Below are 16,878 nucleotides of genomic sequence, written 5' to 3'. Positions count from 1 at the left end.
ACTGCACGATTTTAGCCCGATTTTTCACTCGCCGACAAGTTTTGTGAAATCGCAGACAAATGCCCGAAATCGGAGGCAAATCGGTGCTCGTTCACGCGAGCGACAGTCACGTAGTGTGAATTATCAAAGACGCGATCTGAGGGAATCGCCGACGCCCGTGAAATATTTGGCATGCTAAATATCTGGAGCTGTCGGCGATTCACAATCACGCTGTGTGAAATGAGTTCTGACTGAAAAACACATCGGCGATGACCTACAGCCAATGAGAGAACAAGATACAGAGCAGCGGGACGTTCGGGGAGGAGTTATATTTCGCGGACCAGTGTCCGCGATTGCCGCCGGTTGTTTTTTATGTCAGCAGGTTGAAGCGACCCCAATAACGTGATATTAAGGCCCTGGAATGTGAATTGTACCAGGAGAACCCCGCCAAAAAAAATGTATTTTACCCCCCCAACGCGATTTTTCCTGGGGGACCCCCTCAAAAGCAATTCAGGCTAGGTTTGCGTAGTAATTGGGCGGGTTTTGTAGTGAAAACCTGGCAACCCCGCATCAGACAGAGCTGTCGGCGATTCTTCCTATTGTAAATCATGCAGTGTGTAACCTCCTATCGTCGTTCCATCGTGCAGTGTGAACACAGCAACAACTGAATGCTACCCCAGATAGTCACGCAGTGTGAAACCAACTGTTTCCTGGGGGACCCCCTCAAAAGCAATTCAGGCTAGGTTTGCGTAGTAATTGGGCGGGTTTTGTAGTGAAAACCTGGCAACCCCGCATCAGACAGAGCTGTCGGCGATTCTTCCTATTGTAAATCATGCAGTGTGTAACCTCCTATCGTCGTTCCATCGTGCAGTGTGAACACAGCAACAACTGAATGCTACCCCAGATAGTCACGCAGTGTGAAACCAACTGTGATGCGACGTCTTTGAAAATCGTGCAGTGTGAACTCGGCATTAAGTGCATCCAGCTGAAATGACTGAAGTAATACTTGAACTTACTCTGATCTCACGGCACACAGATGTGAGTTTTACGCTGATTCTGAGAGGAACCACTGAAGAACCGGTTCCTTGTTCTCCGCCAACCACTTAATCTTGGCTGCTGTCTTCTCGATGGCCTGCTGCAGCGCTTGAGTTCCCGAGCCGAATCCGGTCTCAGCATTATCCTTTTGGAAGCGTTTCAACTGAACAAAGACAGCGAGGATTTCACACTTAAGTCAGGTTATGTCTTATAAGCCTCTCACAGTGCATGCAATAGATTTTTGCTGTGTGGTTGTAAGGTCAAAGGTCATGTACCTGACTGAGTTCAAATGGTGTGCAGAATCTATAGGTGACATCACTAATCAATCTGGAGAAAGTGAATGATCCAGTGCCGTACCTGTTGAGTAATACCAAAAGTGTGTACTTTTACATATGTTTCTCTTTCTCTCTCTTTGTGTGTGTGTGTGTGTTATGGCATTTGGCATACTTACAATTTGAAGAAATAGTCCCAGTTTGCCCGGACAAAATCCCATGCCAAAGGTTGTCCAATAATATTACTGGCAATGTACCCAATGGTAGAAGTGGCGTCCTGTTTGCGTATCTTTTCTGGGTTCATAGTGTATTCCAGGTACCTTATTAAAACATGAAACAGTTTACAAGTTAAACTCCACAGTTCCTAGAGTATTACAATGCATCTACACAAATTGTTCAAAAATACATTAGAAATGCAATTCAGACAGGTGGTGACTTGAACACACAATTTCTATAATAAACATGTTTAGAATTTCTGAATTAAAATTTATTTTGATATTTGTTTTATGGAGCTTTAAGTATAAAAATTGGATTCCATCTTAAAAAGTACAATTAAAAGTCCCACAATTAAAAAAAATTTGAAGAAAAAATTGTTTTGCCATAATCTTGTCATAAAAAAAGCATATTGCATAATAAGGATATGAATATTAAGCTATATTAATATTGGAGAAAAAAAATACATTGTTGTGTTAAGATATTTTGTTGTCTTAAATGATAAAACTGGAAATGATTTAGGATGCTTAAAAATATCAGAACATGATATACAAGGTAAGTTCTGTTCAGGTTTATTAGGTATAACCCCCAAAAATGTGTTCGTCATTCGAAGGTTTCTAAGAACTTGAGTGTTAATATAAGTGGTTTAAATTGAATTTATTTCAGACATCATGTCTTTGACCCTTATGCTTTCCCAGAGCTACCTGTTCAGTAACCAAGGCACTTTGGTGCATGCCAGAGTCGATCTCAGTTTGACAGCTTCAGCTGCGACTGTGGCCTTCTGGAACATCTGCCAGCCAAAATTCCACTCTTCTGTACCACCTGCAGCGATGGCATCACAGTACACCGTCGACCTCAGGTTAGGGTGAATCCTGAACGGAATTTTTTTCATTATTTATTTATTTCATCATAAATGCAGCACCAATAAATGAAATATTGTACTATTTAAAATAGCTGTTTTTTAACACATTTTAAAATATGATTTATTCCTGAATATGCTCAAGAAACAATTCTAGTTATTAATGCTGAAAACAGTTGTGCTTCTGTTTTTTTCTTTTTGAAACTGTGATATAATTTTTCAGGATTTTTTCGATGAATGGAAAGTTCGAAAGAACAGCATTTATTTCAAATCGAAATCTTTTTATAGATGTCTTTACTGTCACTTTTGACCAAATTAATGCATCGCTGCTTAATAAATTCTTTAAAAAGTCTTAATAAACTCAAACTTTTAAATTGTAGTGTACATTCAATGTGCAATATGTATATTTTTTAATTTTTAATATTTTAATTCCACATCAGAGAGGTGTATCAAAATATTAGAGGTATGTTTCTGATCTTATTGTGCACAATATTGGTGCACTGTATTAAAATATGTTAAAATTTGTAAACTTTTATCAAAATTTATCTGAAATTACTTTCCTTTTCAGATGAGGTTACAAATCACACTTTTCAGTCCATCCCTTCAAATCGCCTGCCTGCATTCTGGTATGTAACACTGACTTTTTACACTCACCAATTTACATGTTTTCTCATTGAATATCTTGTTTCACTCTGAAATGCAGCATCACATTACGGAAGTAAATTGAGTTGTGAGTAGTGTTTGACTTTAACATTTAAAGGTGGGGTATGAATTTTTTTAAAAACGCTTTAGAAAACTGAGTCGGGCTGAGTACCAAAACAAACTTGTAGCCAATCAGCAGTAAGAGCTGTGTCTACTCATGATGCGGAGGAGAGAGTGCTCAGTGCACAGGACGGACATTAGCTAGCCGAGCGACAGAAAAATAGAGATGGCAGATAAAAAAACAAAAGAGGACAACGTCTGCGGAACAAAAGTAGGCTTACGATAAGGCAAGAAGTAGGACCCGTGTAAATATCGGATCAGCTTTCCAGCGCTGGAGAGAACTCAAGAAGCGGGAAGGCCTGCGATCGGACGCGATCAGACTGCGATGTTTCTTCTCGATAGGTGAGTAACATTGGTTTTGCTTTGTTTCACAGAACTAATATATGCTGGCTTTTGCTTGAATATGCTCGTGTGTCATAATCGTTGCCTGGGTTGCGTACGTATGTGTGGGGCGGAGCTATCAAAATAGGGGCGAGAGGGTCTGTTTTGGTGATTTGAAATATCAACATTGGCTACCAGAAATCACTTACCCCACCTTTAAGTTTAACTAACTGTACACAAGATGAATCTCAGCACACTCTGAATGAAAAACTATTCTTTAAAAAATCAGGTAATAATTTAAATAATTTGTTCACTTTATAAAACTAAGTTTCATTTCCTCCACTGATATTGAGTGTCAAGCACTTGAAACTTCTCAAAAACATCATATATTGTACAAAACAACATTTCGAAGAACTGGCACTTTAAAGGAACTTGTGATATAAGTTACTAATCTCTAAATTGCTTAAGACATGGTATACAACCATCCACATAGGAAATTGCTGAATTTCCTTTGAGGTTTGCGCTCACGTATTGTTATGAGGATTCTGCATCCATTTTTTGAACCAGCTCCTGGTTAGTTCTCTGCATCCCTCCACGCCGGTGCTGCAGGCTAGAGACAGCGCAATGATCTGTGTGAACCTGAGGACAAAAAAATAGCTTATTATTAAACATAAAGCAAATTGAGTCTGGGAAGCATGTGACATATGAAAGATTTGTCCTTACTGATCAGTGTGGCCAGAGGCAACTGTTGTCCAGTTTGAGCTGATAATCCCAAAATATTCAAACAGTGGTTTGACTTGTTTCTTAAGATAAGCCTAAAATAAACACAAACAGCAGTCTCTGTAATCTATCTGCTTTACTTCGGTTTTGATTATAAAAATGAGATTTAACCAACCTGCATGGCACCGTAAACTTCACTGCGATCAAACAACTGGAAAAAATAGTTCAGATTTCGAAGCGCCGCCTCCCATGGAATGTACTCCCGCTCATGCAAGAGATATTTAGTTGTTCTCAAAGCAAGCGTTATGTTTATAATGGATGCTCTGGGGGAAAAAAAAGACATAGTTTTATATGGAATACAGTCATCCACATTTTTTACCAGTGAATTTCCTTGACTTTTCATGACCTGTTAAGTTGTTTTCAATTACTGGATAGATACAAACTTTTTTAAATCACTTTAATTCAGACGGATTTAATCATTAATCATTTAGACCAGGGCTGTCCAAACTCGGTCCTGGAGGGCCAGTGTCCTGAAGAGTTTAGCTCCAACCCCAATTAAACACACCTGAACCAGCTAATCAAGCTCTTACTAGGCATAAAAGAAACTTAAAGGCAGATGTGTTGAGGCAAGATGGAGCTAAACTCTGCAGGACACTGGCCCTCCAGGACCGAGTTTGGGCAGCCCTGATTTAGACTGAATTGTGAATCAGTTTAACTGATTCATAGCAAAAAACTGACTTAATTCACTGAAAAATCACACTAACATGGTTTGCAAGATGTATTCAACACAAAAACTATTTGTAGCCAATGGAATATTTTTGAGCATCACATAACTAGAATAACTATAAAAACTTGTATCAGTTTAGTTAATTTTTGTAATTTGATTAATTCTTATTACTTTCCCAGGCCAAAAATAAATACCTTTCCAAGACAGTGGGAACCCATTACCATTCAAAAATGTATGGGGTCGGTAAAATGTTTTAATGATTTTTAAAGTCTCTTCTGCTCACCAGGGCTGCATTTGATCAAAAATATAGTAAAATCAATAATATTGTGAAATATTATTACAGTTTAAAGTAGCTGTTTTCTATTTTAAAATGTAATTCATTCCTGTGTTAGCAAAGCTGAATTTTCAGCAGGCATTACTTATTTTTTCAACATTTCTTATCATTATCAATGTTGAAAACAATTGTACTGCTTAATATTTTTGTTGAAAAAGTAATAAATTTTTTGTTTGTTTGTTTCAGGAAGAGAAAGAACAGCATTTATTTGCTTTTTTGTAACATTATGAATGTCTTTACTGTCACTTTTGATTGATCTAATGCACCCTAGCTAAATAAAAGTATTAATTTCTTTAAAAAAAAAAACATCACAAACTTTTGAGTGGTGGTGGACATGCAATAACTCTCACCTTGCCAGATTAAATGCATCATCCAGAATCTGAGCTCTGTTTACCACAGGTATCACCTATATAAAGAAAAGACATTAAAATATTGTTTATATGTCTTTTTGCCCCTTTTGAGACTGATCTTTTTCATAATTTTCATGGAGGACCTGGTGATCGGACTCCAGTTGGCTGAGAAGTCGCTCCCAGTTCCCAAGGTCGTAGTTCACTCTGAAGTATCCCGACACATGGAGGTTGGCCAGCACCCATTCATTTTTGCTGACTTTCATGGGTTTGTGTAGAGCTTAGAGCAGATAAAATAAGGTCATATTTTATACAGTATCTCCATGCAAGGAGAAAACATTTCATTTGACAATAAGTTACAGTACTGGCAGTGCAAAGACAAAATTAATGCATGCATCTTTATACTTGGGTCAATAGATAACCACCAAGCAACAACCCTGGCATTGTGACGACCAGTTTTACATGGTCAAACACTTTTCTGTTGGTCTTCAGTAAATCTAAAAGCAAATGCATGCACTCAAAGCTTTCTCTCGAGCCAGAATAGTAAGCTTCACTCCCTTGTCTTCTAAAAACAAATCAAATTTCCAAAATTTCATGCATCTCCAGCCCCCTGTAGAATAACGATTTGACTCTTTGCCTGCTACAGATTGGCCAAAATGCCCTTGCGTTGGAGTGCAGAGACCCATAACTTTAAGAACCGAGTGACCTGCGATTTTACTGGCTGAGCGAGAGTGTGCAAGACCTGTTGCAAGATCTTGAGGTAGATGAAAAGTATAAAGTGACTTAACAAGGTTTAATGCACCTGATTTCTGCAGAAGCCACAGCTGGTCCTGCACCTGGTGTTTCTTCATCCATTTGATGGGTACAAACCATTCATAACTGAGGTTTAACACAGCAGTTAGACTTATAAGAAGGGTTTTCAGAGGATCTGTAAATGTTATATTATAATGATGATGTTTGACAACATACTTGTATTCAGATTTCCTATCCACCACTGCGTCAGGCTCTAGAAGAAAGTGCTTTTGGCTGACGTTCCCTGTTCGAGTGTCAATAGTGATTACTGGGAAACCCATCTGTAGTATCCAGCGGTTCATGATCTCATGAACACTATACGGTAGTTTCACTCCTGGAGTTTGATCTACTGCCTGGTTGAGAAGTGAAAATGAACAGTTCCTTAAAGTTTTACAGTGTTTACTACACCGCATATTAGGGCTCGATTTTTTTTTTTTCAGAACGTTTGACTGATTTCAATTTTATATTTCTTTTTTTTACATTTAACTAGTCAACTATGTAACTACAACATGACTCAAGTATCATTTTCTTTATTAACAATCAAGTTAAAGAAAGTTTTATTTCTTATATATATATATATTTTTTTTATTATTATTATTATATAACTCGCAATTGCAATAAAAAAACCTTTTCTCCGAAAAATTCTCAGAATTGTGAGATATAAACTCATAATTGCGAGAAATAAAGTAAAAAAAAGAAAAATTTCTTACAATTGCGAGTTTATATCTCACAGTTCTGACTTTAAGAGCTATAAACTCGCAATTGCAAATTATAAAGTCAGAATCGCGAGATATAAACTGAATTGTGGGAAAAAACATCAGAATTGCGAGATATAAACGTACTTTTTTCATGCAATTCTGACTTTTTCTCAGCATTGTGAGATATGAACTCACAATTGCAAATTATAGAGTCAGAATTGTGAGATATAAATGGACTTTTTAGCAATTCTGAATTTGTTCTCAGAATTGTGAGATATAAACTCACACTTGCAAATTATAAAGTCAGAATTGTGAGATGTAAACTTGCAATTGCAAGAAAAAACATCAGAATTGCGAACATTTTATCTTGCAATTCTCTTTTTTTTTCTTAGATTTGTAAGCTATAAACTCGCAATTGTGAGAAAAATTGTGAGATATAAACTTATTTCTTGCAATTCTGACTTTTTCTGAATTGTTAGATATAAAGTTGTAAAGTCCAAGTCTAAGGGAAAATACTATTTTCTTACAATTGCGAGTTTATATCTTGCAATTCTGATTTTATAACACACAATTAGGACTTCATATCATGCAATTCTAACTTAATAACTTGCAATTGCCCATCATTTACCACATATAAATCTCAAGCAGTTAAACAGCCCACCTTTTGAAGGAGGTCCCAGAGATCTGAATGCACTGAGCTTCCAAAAGCAAACTGCTTCAGATAGTTCTGCGGGAGAAGAACACCACAACTGTACTATCAGGTCATGAAATACGGCACGAAAGTTGCATGAACTCTGGAACTTGTTCAAAAACAGGAGAGTACAGTAAGGCTTACACCAAGTCCTTTGGCAAACACCGGCTCTGTCAGGAATTCAGAGAGCATTTTAAGCACTGCGGCTCCCTGTAATGACAAACATATGAAATGCATTTATCTCTGACTGGACTGAAACTACCCTGACTGCTTTATGACTTTATTTGCAACCTCTCTAGAGTGGTGGCCTCTCGCAATTCCACAATATTTAGAATGAATGCTAGTCCATTGCTATCCAGTTGCTAGATTGTTCTTGTTGTTTCTTTAGGCACTTTTAAGTTGTTAGTTGTCATGATAATGCAGTAGATTTTTATACCTTGCTGTAGGATATGGTGTCGAACATTTCGCTGATTTCTGAGGGTGTGTTGACCTCTTCCTTCTTTTGGGAGAGGGGGTGAGAGGAAGTCAAGCTATCCACAGCAAACGCCCTTTGCAGGTCGTACAGAATGGTCTGGTCTTTCTGGCGAGGGACAGAGTTGATTGTCAATTACATGTTACAAGGTGTGTCTCTTCAATACATTTAGCTGAACAACAACATGCAACAATACATCATCCTCTCTCTCAAAGGTGGTGTGTAACTTCTGCACCACTAGTGGCTATAAACGGATCTGCAAAAATAATTAATGTTTCCAGGTTTACCAAGTTTGTTTGTTTGTTTGTTTGTTTGTTTTCAGGGCATATGGTAAACCTGAAACATTTATGAAAAATTACCTATTTATTTATTTATTTAGAAGGCAAACAAGTTCTTAGTAAACTTGAAAAATATATGAAATAAGATATGTATTTATTCATTTATTTATTTAGAAGGTAAACAAGTTCTTAGTGAACTTGAAAATATATTAAATAAGATATGTATTTATTTATTTACAAGGCAAACAAGTTTTTGGCAAACTTGAAATTTTCATTATTTATTCATTTATTCATTCATTCATTACCAAAAGCGTGTTTGCCTTATAAATAAATCAATTAATAAATATTTTATTTCATATATTTTTCAAGTTTACCAAGTACTTGTGTGTCAGAAATAAATAAATAAATATAAATAAATAAATAAATCAGGTTCACCAAGAACTCATTTGACCTTATTCATTCATTCATTCATTCATTCATTCATTCATTCATTCATTCATTCATTCATTCATTCATTCATTCATTCATTTATAAATTCCCCAGGTTTCCCAAAATGAATGAATGAATGAATGAATGAATGTGTCAGGTTCACCAAGAACTTGTTAAAGTAAACAGGCGCTTTTTGTATGTTGCTTGCAAACAAAACTTGATTTTGTCAGAATACATGGCTATTTCTAAATGCCCATCAAGGGAGAAAGATACTGTTTGGTCTGGGTGGTGTAGTTACAGTATCCACCAGCAGGACTATCTGCTTCCAACCAGCCAAGCCTTTGCTTAAACAAACAGACCAATGTTTTGAAAGCATCTAGTGAAAAGATTACCTTTAGTTGTTTCTGTTCATTAAATTGGAATAGAGAAAGTACATACACACTTCAACTTTAAATACAGGCACGTTTTTCTACACAATGTAAGTGCCTTGATGATTGAGGCATAGTGTGAGAGGTTAATTATCTAGTGGTCATCTTAAAATTATTTAAAAGACAGGGACTGTTTCACAAAAATCCTCTGAATGATGTTCTTACCATGTTCCAGTTGGGCTCAGCATAATCAGCGCCCAGATACTCCACGTATGAAGCGAACCCCTCGTTCAGCCAGAGGTCATTCCACCATTTCAGCGTCACGAGGTTTCCAAACCACTGAAAGACACATAAATCACATGGCAAACTGTGCGAAGCAAAAAGTACTGCGAGTCCCCTTTACAGGGCCCAGACATACCATGTGAGCCAGCTCGTGAGAAACAACAGTCACAATCCTCTGCTTGTTGCCATTGGCAGACGTCCGCGGATCGTATAGAAGAGCCGTCTCTCTGTAAGTGACAAGACCCCAGTTTTCCATGGCTCCTGAGTTAAAGTCAGGCAATGCAATCTGGTCTAAGAAAACAGGAGGATAACTGCTTATTCTGCTGCGCTTTGAAGGGAAACGGTTTTATTGTTTATCATGAATGAAGCTGGTCGTACCTGACTTGGAAAGCGGATAGCTAGTGTTGTAATATTTCTCAAAGAACTCCAGTATTGGCTGAGTGATTTTGAGTGCATAATCGCCTTGCCCGTCTTCGATGGCCTTTTTTCTTGCCCATATTCTTACCTTTGACAAGCCAAACAAGTAGTTTTCATATACTGTAACTTCACGTCTATACCATATTCCTCTTCATAAAGCTTAGATTTATAAATTGGTGCAGAGGCCCTACCAAAACTCCCTTCTTGTCTTTAGCACTGATGTACTTAAAATCACTGACAACAAACGCGACGAGATACGTTGACATCTTCTTTGTGGGTCCAAATATCGTTCTGGTAACTGCCGTTTCATCGATGATGACATTTTCTGTTTCTAAGATGAAAAAATGAGGAATTACAATTAGAGCTATTTATGATAATGCAAGTAATGAATTTTTTTTAATAGAATTATTTACATTTATGAATTTGCCATTTACATTTAAATTCAGCATTATTAGAAGTCAATATATTGAGTAAGTGAATAGGCAAATTCAATATATTAAATAAGTCCATGTATCACTGGCCTACAGTCCACAGCTTTCGTTTTGCAATTGAAAAGCATTTTTAAAACTCGCAGACTATGACTCAAAAACCACAAATATCGCTTTCATGTTGTTCTAAACCCATAACTCTCTCTTCCATGGTTACAGATGGTGAATTTTTGAATATCCTGCTCTATATTTAAATTTTTTTAATCATCTGAAGCTGTACGTTTTGGTTGTTGTAATAGACTGAAATTGAAGTCCTTATTCACTGAAAACCGTCCTCACTGCAGCAGCTCTCAGATCAAATATGGTGTCTATTCACCAATTTTTGTAGTATATGATACAAAGCTATATATGTGGCTTCAGAAGGCTTGGCGTATAGAGCACAAGTCTTAGACTTTTTTAATGATATGTTATGGTGTTTTATTTCGTGATCTTTACACACCCAGTTCCCTTTAACTTCCATGATAAAAAGAAAAAGATAACAGGCCGTTTCTAGATAAGTGCGGGCTCTTTGCATTTTTAAATACACTAAAAACTGGCTCAGGAAGCGGTTACGGCTCAATTAGACAGTTATGGGGCCCTCTTATGGCCTAAGAGGGAGAAAATAAACTAAAACGTATGAAAAAAAGCTGAAAACATTTTATGAAAAATGTAATATATGTAGTATAATTATTTATTGTTAATTTGTTTAATTTTGGTAAATTTTATTCTTAATGGATTGTTTTTAGTTAATGTATTCCAATTTTAAGTTAATGTTTTTTATATATACGGCTCAATTAGACAGTTATGGGGCCCTCTTATGGCCTAAGAGGGAGAAAATAAACTAAAACGTATGAAAAAAAGCTGAAAACATTTTATGAAAAATGTAATATATGTAGTATAATTATTTATTGTTAATTTGTTTAATTTTGGTAAATTTTATTCTTAATGGATTGTTTTTAGTCAATGTATTCCAATTTTAAGTTAATAATGTTTTTATATATATATATATATATATTTAAATTAAGTAAATTATGTTTTGGAGGGTGAAATTTTTGCAAATTTTATAGTAAAATTGGTAGGTGACAACAATTGAATCCTACAATCTCAAATGGGCCTGAAATACGGTGGCCGATTTGCAGCGTTTCTTCATTTGCATGTGTTGTGAGGATTTGCAGCGCGTGTGTTGTCAAACTGATGAAGATGTTTTCTTAATTTGCTGGTGTTTTTTCAATTTGCATGTGTTTTCTTAAGTTGCAGCGCGTTGAGCTCTCTCGGCCACCGTACTGAAAACCCTTTTTGCTGCAGCTTGTTTAGGGCAGCACATACAGATTTGGTCTTTCATTGAGCACAAACACAAAGTAATTAGTTTGTCTTACTAATTTCTTGGCTGTTTGACAGTGCTGTTGTTTCCAGGTCATGGATGAGAGTGATATGAAACACAGCTTTCATGCCAGGCTCATCGAAACATGGGAAAGCTTTTCTAGCGTAAGTGGCCTGCATCTGAGTGATGGCAATAATTCTGCAAAACACAAGAGCAGTTCATGTCATATTTCTAAATTTAAATGATCAACAATGTTTTTCTAAGACTGAAAGGAACAACATCAAAGAAATCATTTTTAGTAACATAAGTCACATGTCTTGATTTAATTGCATTACAAAAATATCAAACCAAGTGGCAATTATTTTGTTTAGAAATATAGCACAAGTGCACTTATTAAGCAAAACATTTCAGAAAAAAAAGATTTTTAAATGATAAAGCACATATTTTACCATTCCGAAGTTTAGTGTTGAGTTAAAATATTAATATTGTGAAATATTATTACAATTTAAAATAACTGTTTTATATTTAAAATATATTTTGAAATGTAATTTTTTCCTGTGATGGATAGCTGAATTTTCAGTGTCACATGATCCTGTTAATTTGATGCTTAAGAAACACACACACACACACATACAGTGGGTACGGAAAGTATTCAGACCCCCTTAAATTTTTCACTCTTTGTTATATTGCAGCCATTTGCTAAAATCATTTAAGTTAATTTTTTTTTCCTCATTAATGTACACACAGCACCCCATATTGACAGAAAAACATAGAATTGTTGACATTTTTGCAGATTTATTAAAAAAGAAAAACTGAAATATCACATGGTCCTAAGTATTCAGACCCTTTGCTCAGTATTTAGTAGAAGCACCCTTTTGATCTAATACAGCCATGAGTCTTTTTGGGAAAGATGCAACAAGATATATATATATAATTATCAGTGTTGAAAACAGTTGTGCTTCTCAATATTTTTGTGGAAATCTTAATCCTTTTTTTTCCAGTATTACTTGATGAGCAGAAATTTCAAAAGGGCAGCATGTGTTTGAAATAACATTAATAGCATTCATATTGTAACATTATACATGTGTTCCCTATGAAAAATAAATATACTAAAATGTATTTGAAATACATTTATGTTAAGTATACTACAAATGCATTTGAATATTTATGTGCTTAATAAAAATACATTACAATTGTACTTTTGTAGGATACTAAACTGGTATGCTTAAAGTCTGATAGATTGAAACAACTAGTTTTGTACTTAATGCACATGAATTGTGCAGAAGTAGAGATGAAGTCCAACTAAAGATATACTGAAGAGTATTTGATTGTGCTAAAGTGAAACTTTACATTATAATTGTTTCAATATACTTCAGTTACACTTTAAATATCTTGCGTTAAAAGACTGATCTTATTCGAAGATCATGCAGTATTGTGCATTGTGCACAAGTAGTACTCCAAATAAGTCTATTTTAATAGATTTGAACTATACTTCGTATGAAATACATGTATTTTAAATACACTACTTTTTTTTTACTAGGGTTTACTGACACTTTTGGTCGATTTGATGCATCCTTGCAAATATTTATTTTAAAAAATAGTACTGACCCCAAACTTTTGAACAGTTCAAAATGAATGCGCATATGAAGTTTCGTGACATTTTCTGGTTGCTGAACATGAATGGAAGTACACTTGTGGTTTGTCTACTAGGGAACTGACTTCATACATCCACTGATCTTTTAAAGCAGTTGCTTAGAAGCAATTGCAGAAATGGCTCAGAAAAGCGAAGTTAGTTCAGAGGAAATCTCTAGCAGATGTTTCATCTGTTTGCTGATGCCACGTGGTTTGACATTTTGTGTCTAATGGAATGACATTCTGACATTTTTAGCTGCTTTAGTGTCTATGTACTTTTTGGGGAAATTGTATTGCTTCCTAAAACAACTTCTCACTTTTTTTCCCCATCTTCCATGTATTCACTCCTGTAGAAACCCTCCAGATCATCAGCGAGCTCTCCTGTGAACTCGGTGTAGAGCCAGTAGGACTTGCCAGGCTTCAGTTTTCCCTCCAGTTGAATCACCAGGTACTGTTTTTCCATCTGAAACCAGGTTGTCTTTATGGCCGGAGCCGTTACGCCGCTCTGACCCGTGAGTTTTGCATGGTGTCCCTTAAACAGAGTCAAGTTCAGCTTGTTGGAGTGAATTAATATCAGGTCTGTCTTCTTCACACAAGTAAACATCACTCCAGAGATCCCAGTGAAAATATACATCCCATTGACATTCTTCACCAAACGGGGCCAAAGAGTCACATTGTAGTACTCTGGAGACAGAGTATCGGGCAGTCTGTATTTGTCCCAGGGTTCGTTGGAAGTCTTCGGGGTGGGAGGTACTGGCGATGTAGTTGCGTTAGTGAATTTTGCTGCGTTTTTGGACTTTTCGCGATTATAAACCACTGATAATGCAATGATGGTCACCAAGGCTATTGCGGCCAGCACCATGGCTGCAGTGGCCAGATGTTTGCTGATGTAATAGCCTTTCCCCATGGTTCACTGTGGTTTGAGTTGGGAAATTGGTGGTGTCCTTTATGTGCGTTTTACTTCTTTGCGGTGTTGTTGAGATGATGCTAGCACGACACTGCCTTCAACAAAAACAAATAGATGCTTTCCATCTTCGGTGATTATAAATACCTAGAGCAAACAAGAGGAATAGTTCATCCAAACATGAAAATGTCAATATTTACTCACCCTCATGACATTTCAAATTGAATGACTTTCTTTCTACTGTGGAACAAAAAAGGAGATATTTTGCAGAATCTCCACGCTGCTCTTTTCCAAACAATGAAAGTGAGATAGGCTGCCTACAGTGTTATTTCACTATTTTTAAAATGCTGTTGTTGTATTTATTACTATTTTGAGTTAGATTCAATTTTTATATGTTTAGTTTAAATATTAGAACTTTTTATAAAAAAAGTTATATTTTTATTAGTTTTTGTTTTCTTGTTTTTTATTTGATTTTAGTCATTTGAGTTTTTTACCATGTTATGTGAGTTCAATCAACAATCACATGCATATATTTTAACACTTAAAAGCTGTGTTAGAAAGCAGAAATATGAGCAAAAGTGAACAGGCCTGTAAGCTTGAACAGATTTTAAATGCACTCATAATGGATCGGTAACACTTTACAATAAGGTTCATTAGTTAACATTAGTTAACTACTTTAGTTAACATGAACTATGCATGTACAATACTTCTACAGCATTTATTAATCTTAGCTAATGTTAATTTTAACATTTACTAATGCATTATTAAAATCAAAAGTTGTGCTTGTTAACATTAGTTAATGCACTGTGAACTAACATGAACTAACAAAGAACGACTGTATTTTCATTAACGAACATTAACAAAGATTAATAAATACTGTAATAAATGTATTGTTCATTGTTTGTTCATGTTAGTTAATACATTAACTAACATTAACTAATGGAACCTTATTGTAAAGTGTTACCAATGGATCATCTCATTGGTGCAGGATAGAATGGGATGGGATGCCTTCCCTGTCCAGCTGATTCATTTTCAATTAAACCAATGGATATCGTGAGCTGTCTTTTCTTAAGAGGAATCATTTTTGTGCTTGTAAGTGGGAAATGTATGTGAAAGTTCAACTTGCAGATGTTTTTGCATTGGAAAAAAACTGCAGTGGTCTCATAAGGGGGCAAAGAAAATATAATCATTACACCAATAAGCTTTGCCATAAAAATCCCATAATTTATTTGATTTGTTTTTAGTAATTTTAGTACTTCAACGTAAATGTATTTCATGTAGTTGTCAAGGCAACATTTTTATTTATTAATTATATTTAATTTTTTTGTATAACATTTGTATGTATTTCTAAATGCTTTTGTGTGATATGTATATTTTATTTCCATCAAGGTACCTGAAAATTGTACATATATATATATATATATGTGTGTGTGTGTGTGTGTGTGTATAATGTTCTATATTGTTTATGTTAAATATATATTAATTATATCAAATGTTTTGGATTTACTCTGCAACATTTTTTGCTCAGAAATTGCTAGTATATTTCACAAGTAATTACAAAGAAATGGTAAATAATACATTGCGTTAAATGTGAAATATTGAAGTAGACTGAACAGGTATTCTCTTGTAAACTGAACTCCAGTAATCTTTATTTTATTTACAACTTGACTTTTTTTTTTTTTAAAACTAATCCGCCAGCTGGATCTGAAAATAAACTAGTATAGAATATTCATGCTGGTCTGAACTGATCTTAACAGGTATGCCAAAGCCTTTATTGCATATTATGGTTTTGCATATACAAATTCATGCAATCATTGATATGAATATTTTGCTCTCACCTTTCAGCTGTAAAACCACTTTGCTTAAACTCCTGTCTGACAGCTATAAGCCTTTCACTCGACTGCGTACGACCATCTCCACCTGGAAGTTATTTGAGGTAAGTAAATATACGTAAACGAATTCTCTGCAACCCCCTAAAATATGAAACACCCACACTGCAATCCAAACCAAAGAAACCCATCTCATCCGTTGACCATATGCTAAATCACTCTGTCTGGAAAGCCATGCATGCAGCAGCGCAGGAGCACAGAGATCTTGCAGCAGTTTTCTTGCTTTTGTAGAAAGACTTCTTCTTAGTTTTTGTGTGAGATAAAAGTCAAATCACATAAACGCACACACATGCTCGACTGACGAACAGAAGAGTGTAAAAGTGCACATACCAGGTATCCATAGGGAAAGTCACAGAAGTGGGAGAGTCTGTGAATATGATGAGGCTGATGGGAAAAACAAACACACACACACACACACACACACACTGCTTCCCATTTGGGAGGAGGGGCGAAATGAAGCTCAGGTTTTCTCACACACACCAAACCCACCCACACACACACACACACGTATGCACACGGACTGTGAATTCTCTAACAAATCTTTGTCGAGGGGTTTTAGGGGGAAAATATGATCACTCTGAAGCATTTATTGTTATGTTTTTCATAGCTGAAGAGGCTCTGTTATGTTTAATGAACACAGTTTGAGACCACTTTTCAACCTCTAATGAA

The 16,878-nt window shown here is 35.7% G+C and overlaps 1 protein-coding gene across 1 annotated transcript; it reads right to left on the bottom strand.

Moving 5' to 3' along the window:
- Nucleotides 1-1,000: 1,000 nt before the first annotated feature.
- On the bottom strand, nucleotides 1,001-16,610 carry LOC107568914 (aminopeptidase N-like). The gene is made up of 22 exons (XM_016254910.1): nucleotides 16,540-16,610; nucleotides 16,159-16,240; nucleotides 13,734-14,467; nucleotides 11,840-11,982; nucleotides 10,188-10,327; nucleotides 9,958-10,084; nucleotides 9,716-9,870; nucleotides 9,523-9,636; nucleotides 8,187-8,330; nucleotides 7,895-7,960; nucleotides 7,721-7,786; nucleotides 6,539-6,714; nucleotides 6,372-6,448; nucleotides 5,716-5,849; nucleotides 5,573-5,628; nucleotides 4,337-4,484; nucleotides 4,165-4,256; nucleotides 3,970-4,080; nucleotides 2,204-2,371; nucleotides 1,466-1,606; nucleotides 1,290-1,371; nucleotides 1,001-1,177 (listed from the first exon to the last, which is right to left on the bottom strand). The coding sequence occupies exons 3-22, from the start codon at nucleotides 14,321-14,323 to the stop codon at nucleotides 1,025-1,027; spliced, it is 2,883 nt and encodes a 960-aa protein (XP_016110396.1). The 5' UTR covers nucleotides 14,324-14,467; nucleotides 16,159-16,240; nucleotides 16,540-16,610; the 3' UTR covers nucleotides 1,001-1,024.
- Nucleotides 16,611-16,878: the final 268 nt, after the last annotated feature.

This window comes from Sinocyclocheilus grahami, unplaced genomic scaffold (genome assembly GCF_001515645.1).
Source record: "Sinocyclocheilus grahami isolate Dianchi unplaced genomic scaffold, SAMN03320097.WGS_v1.1 scaffold1293.1, whole genome shotgun sequence".
In the NCBI taxonomy this organism is placed as follows: Eukaryota; Metazoa; Chordata; class Actinopteri; order Cypriniformes; family Cyprinidae; genus Sinocyclocheilus; species Sinocyclocheilus grahami.
The sequence above is the reverse complement of the archived record's forward strand: the minus strand, read 5'-3'. Positions and strand labels throughout refer to the sequence as shown.

What these genes read in the sequence shown, in the direction of transcription:
- LOC107568914 (XM_016254910.1), bottom strand. Translation starts at nt 14,323, where the DNA reads ATGGGGAAAGGCTATTACATCAGCAAACATCTGGCCACTGCAGCCATG. An exon ending in CAGAATCCTCATAACAATAC is followed by an intron (nt 2,372 to 3,969) that starts GTGAGCGCAAAC and finishes AATTCCGTTCAG; the next exon opens with GATTCACCCTAACCTGAGGT. An exon ending in GTGCCTTGGTTACTGAACAG is followed by an intron (nt 1,607 to 2,203) that starts GTAGCTCTGGGA and finishes TGTTTTAATAAG; the next exon opens with GTACCTGGAATACACTATGA.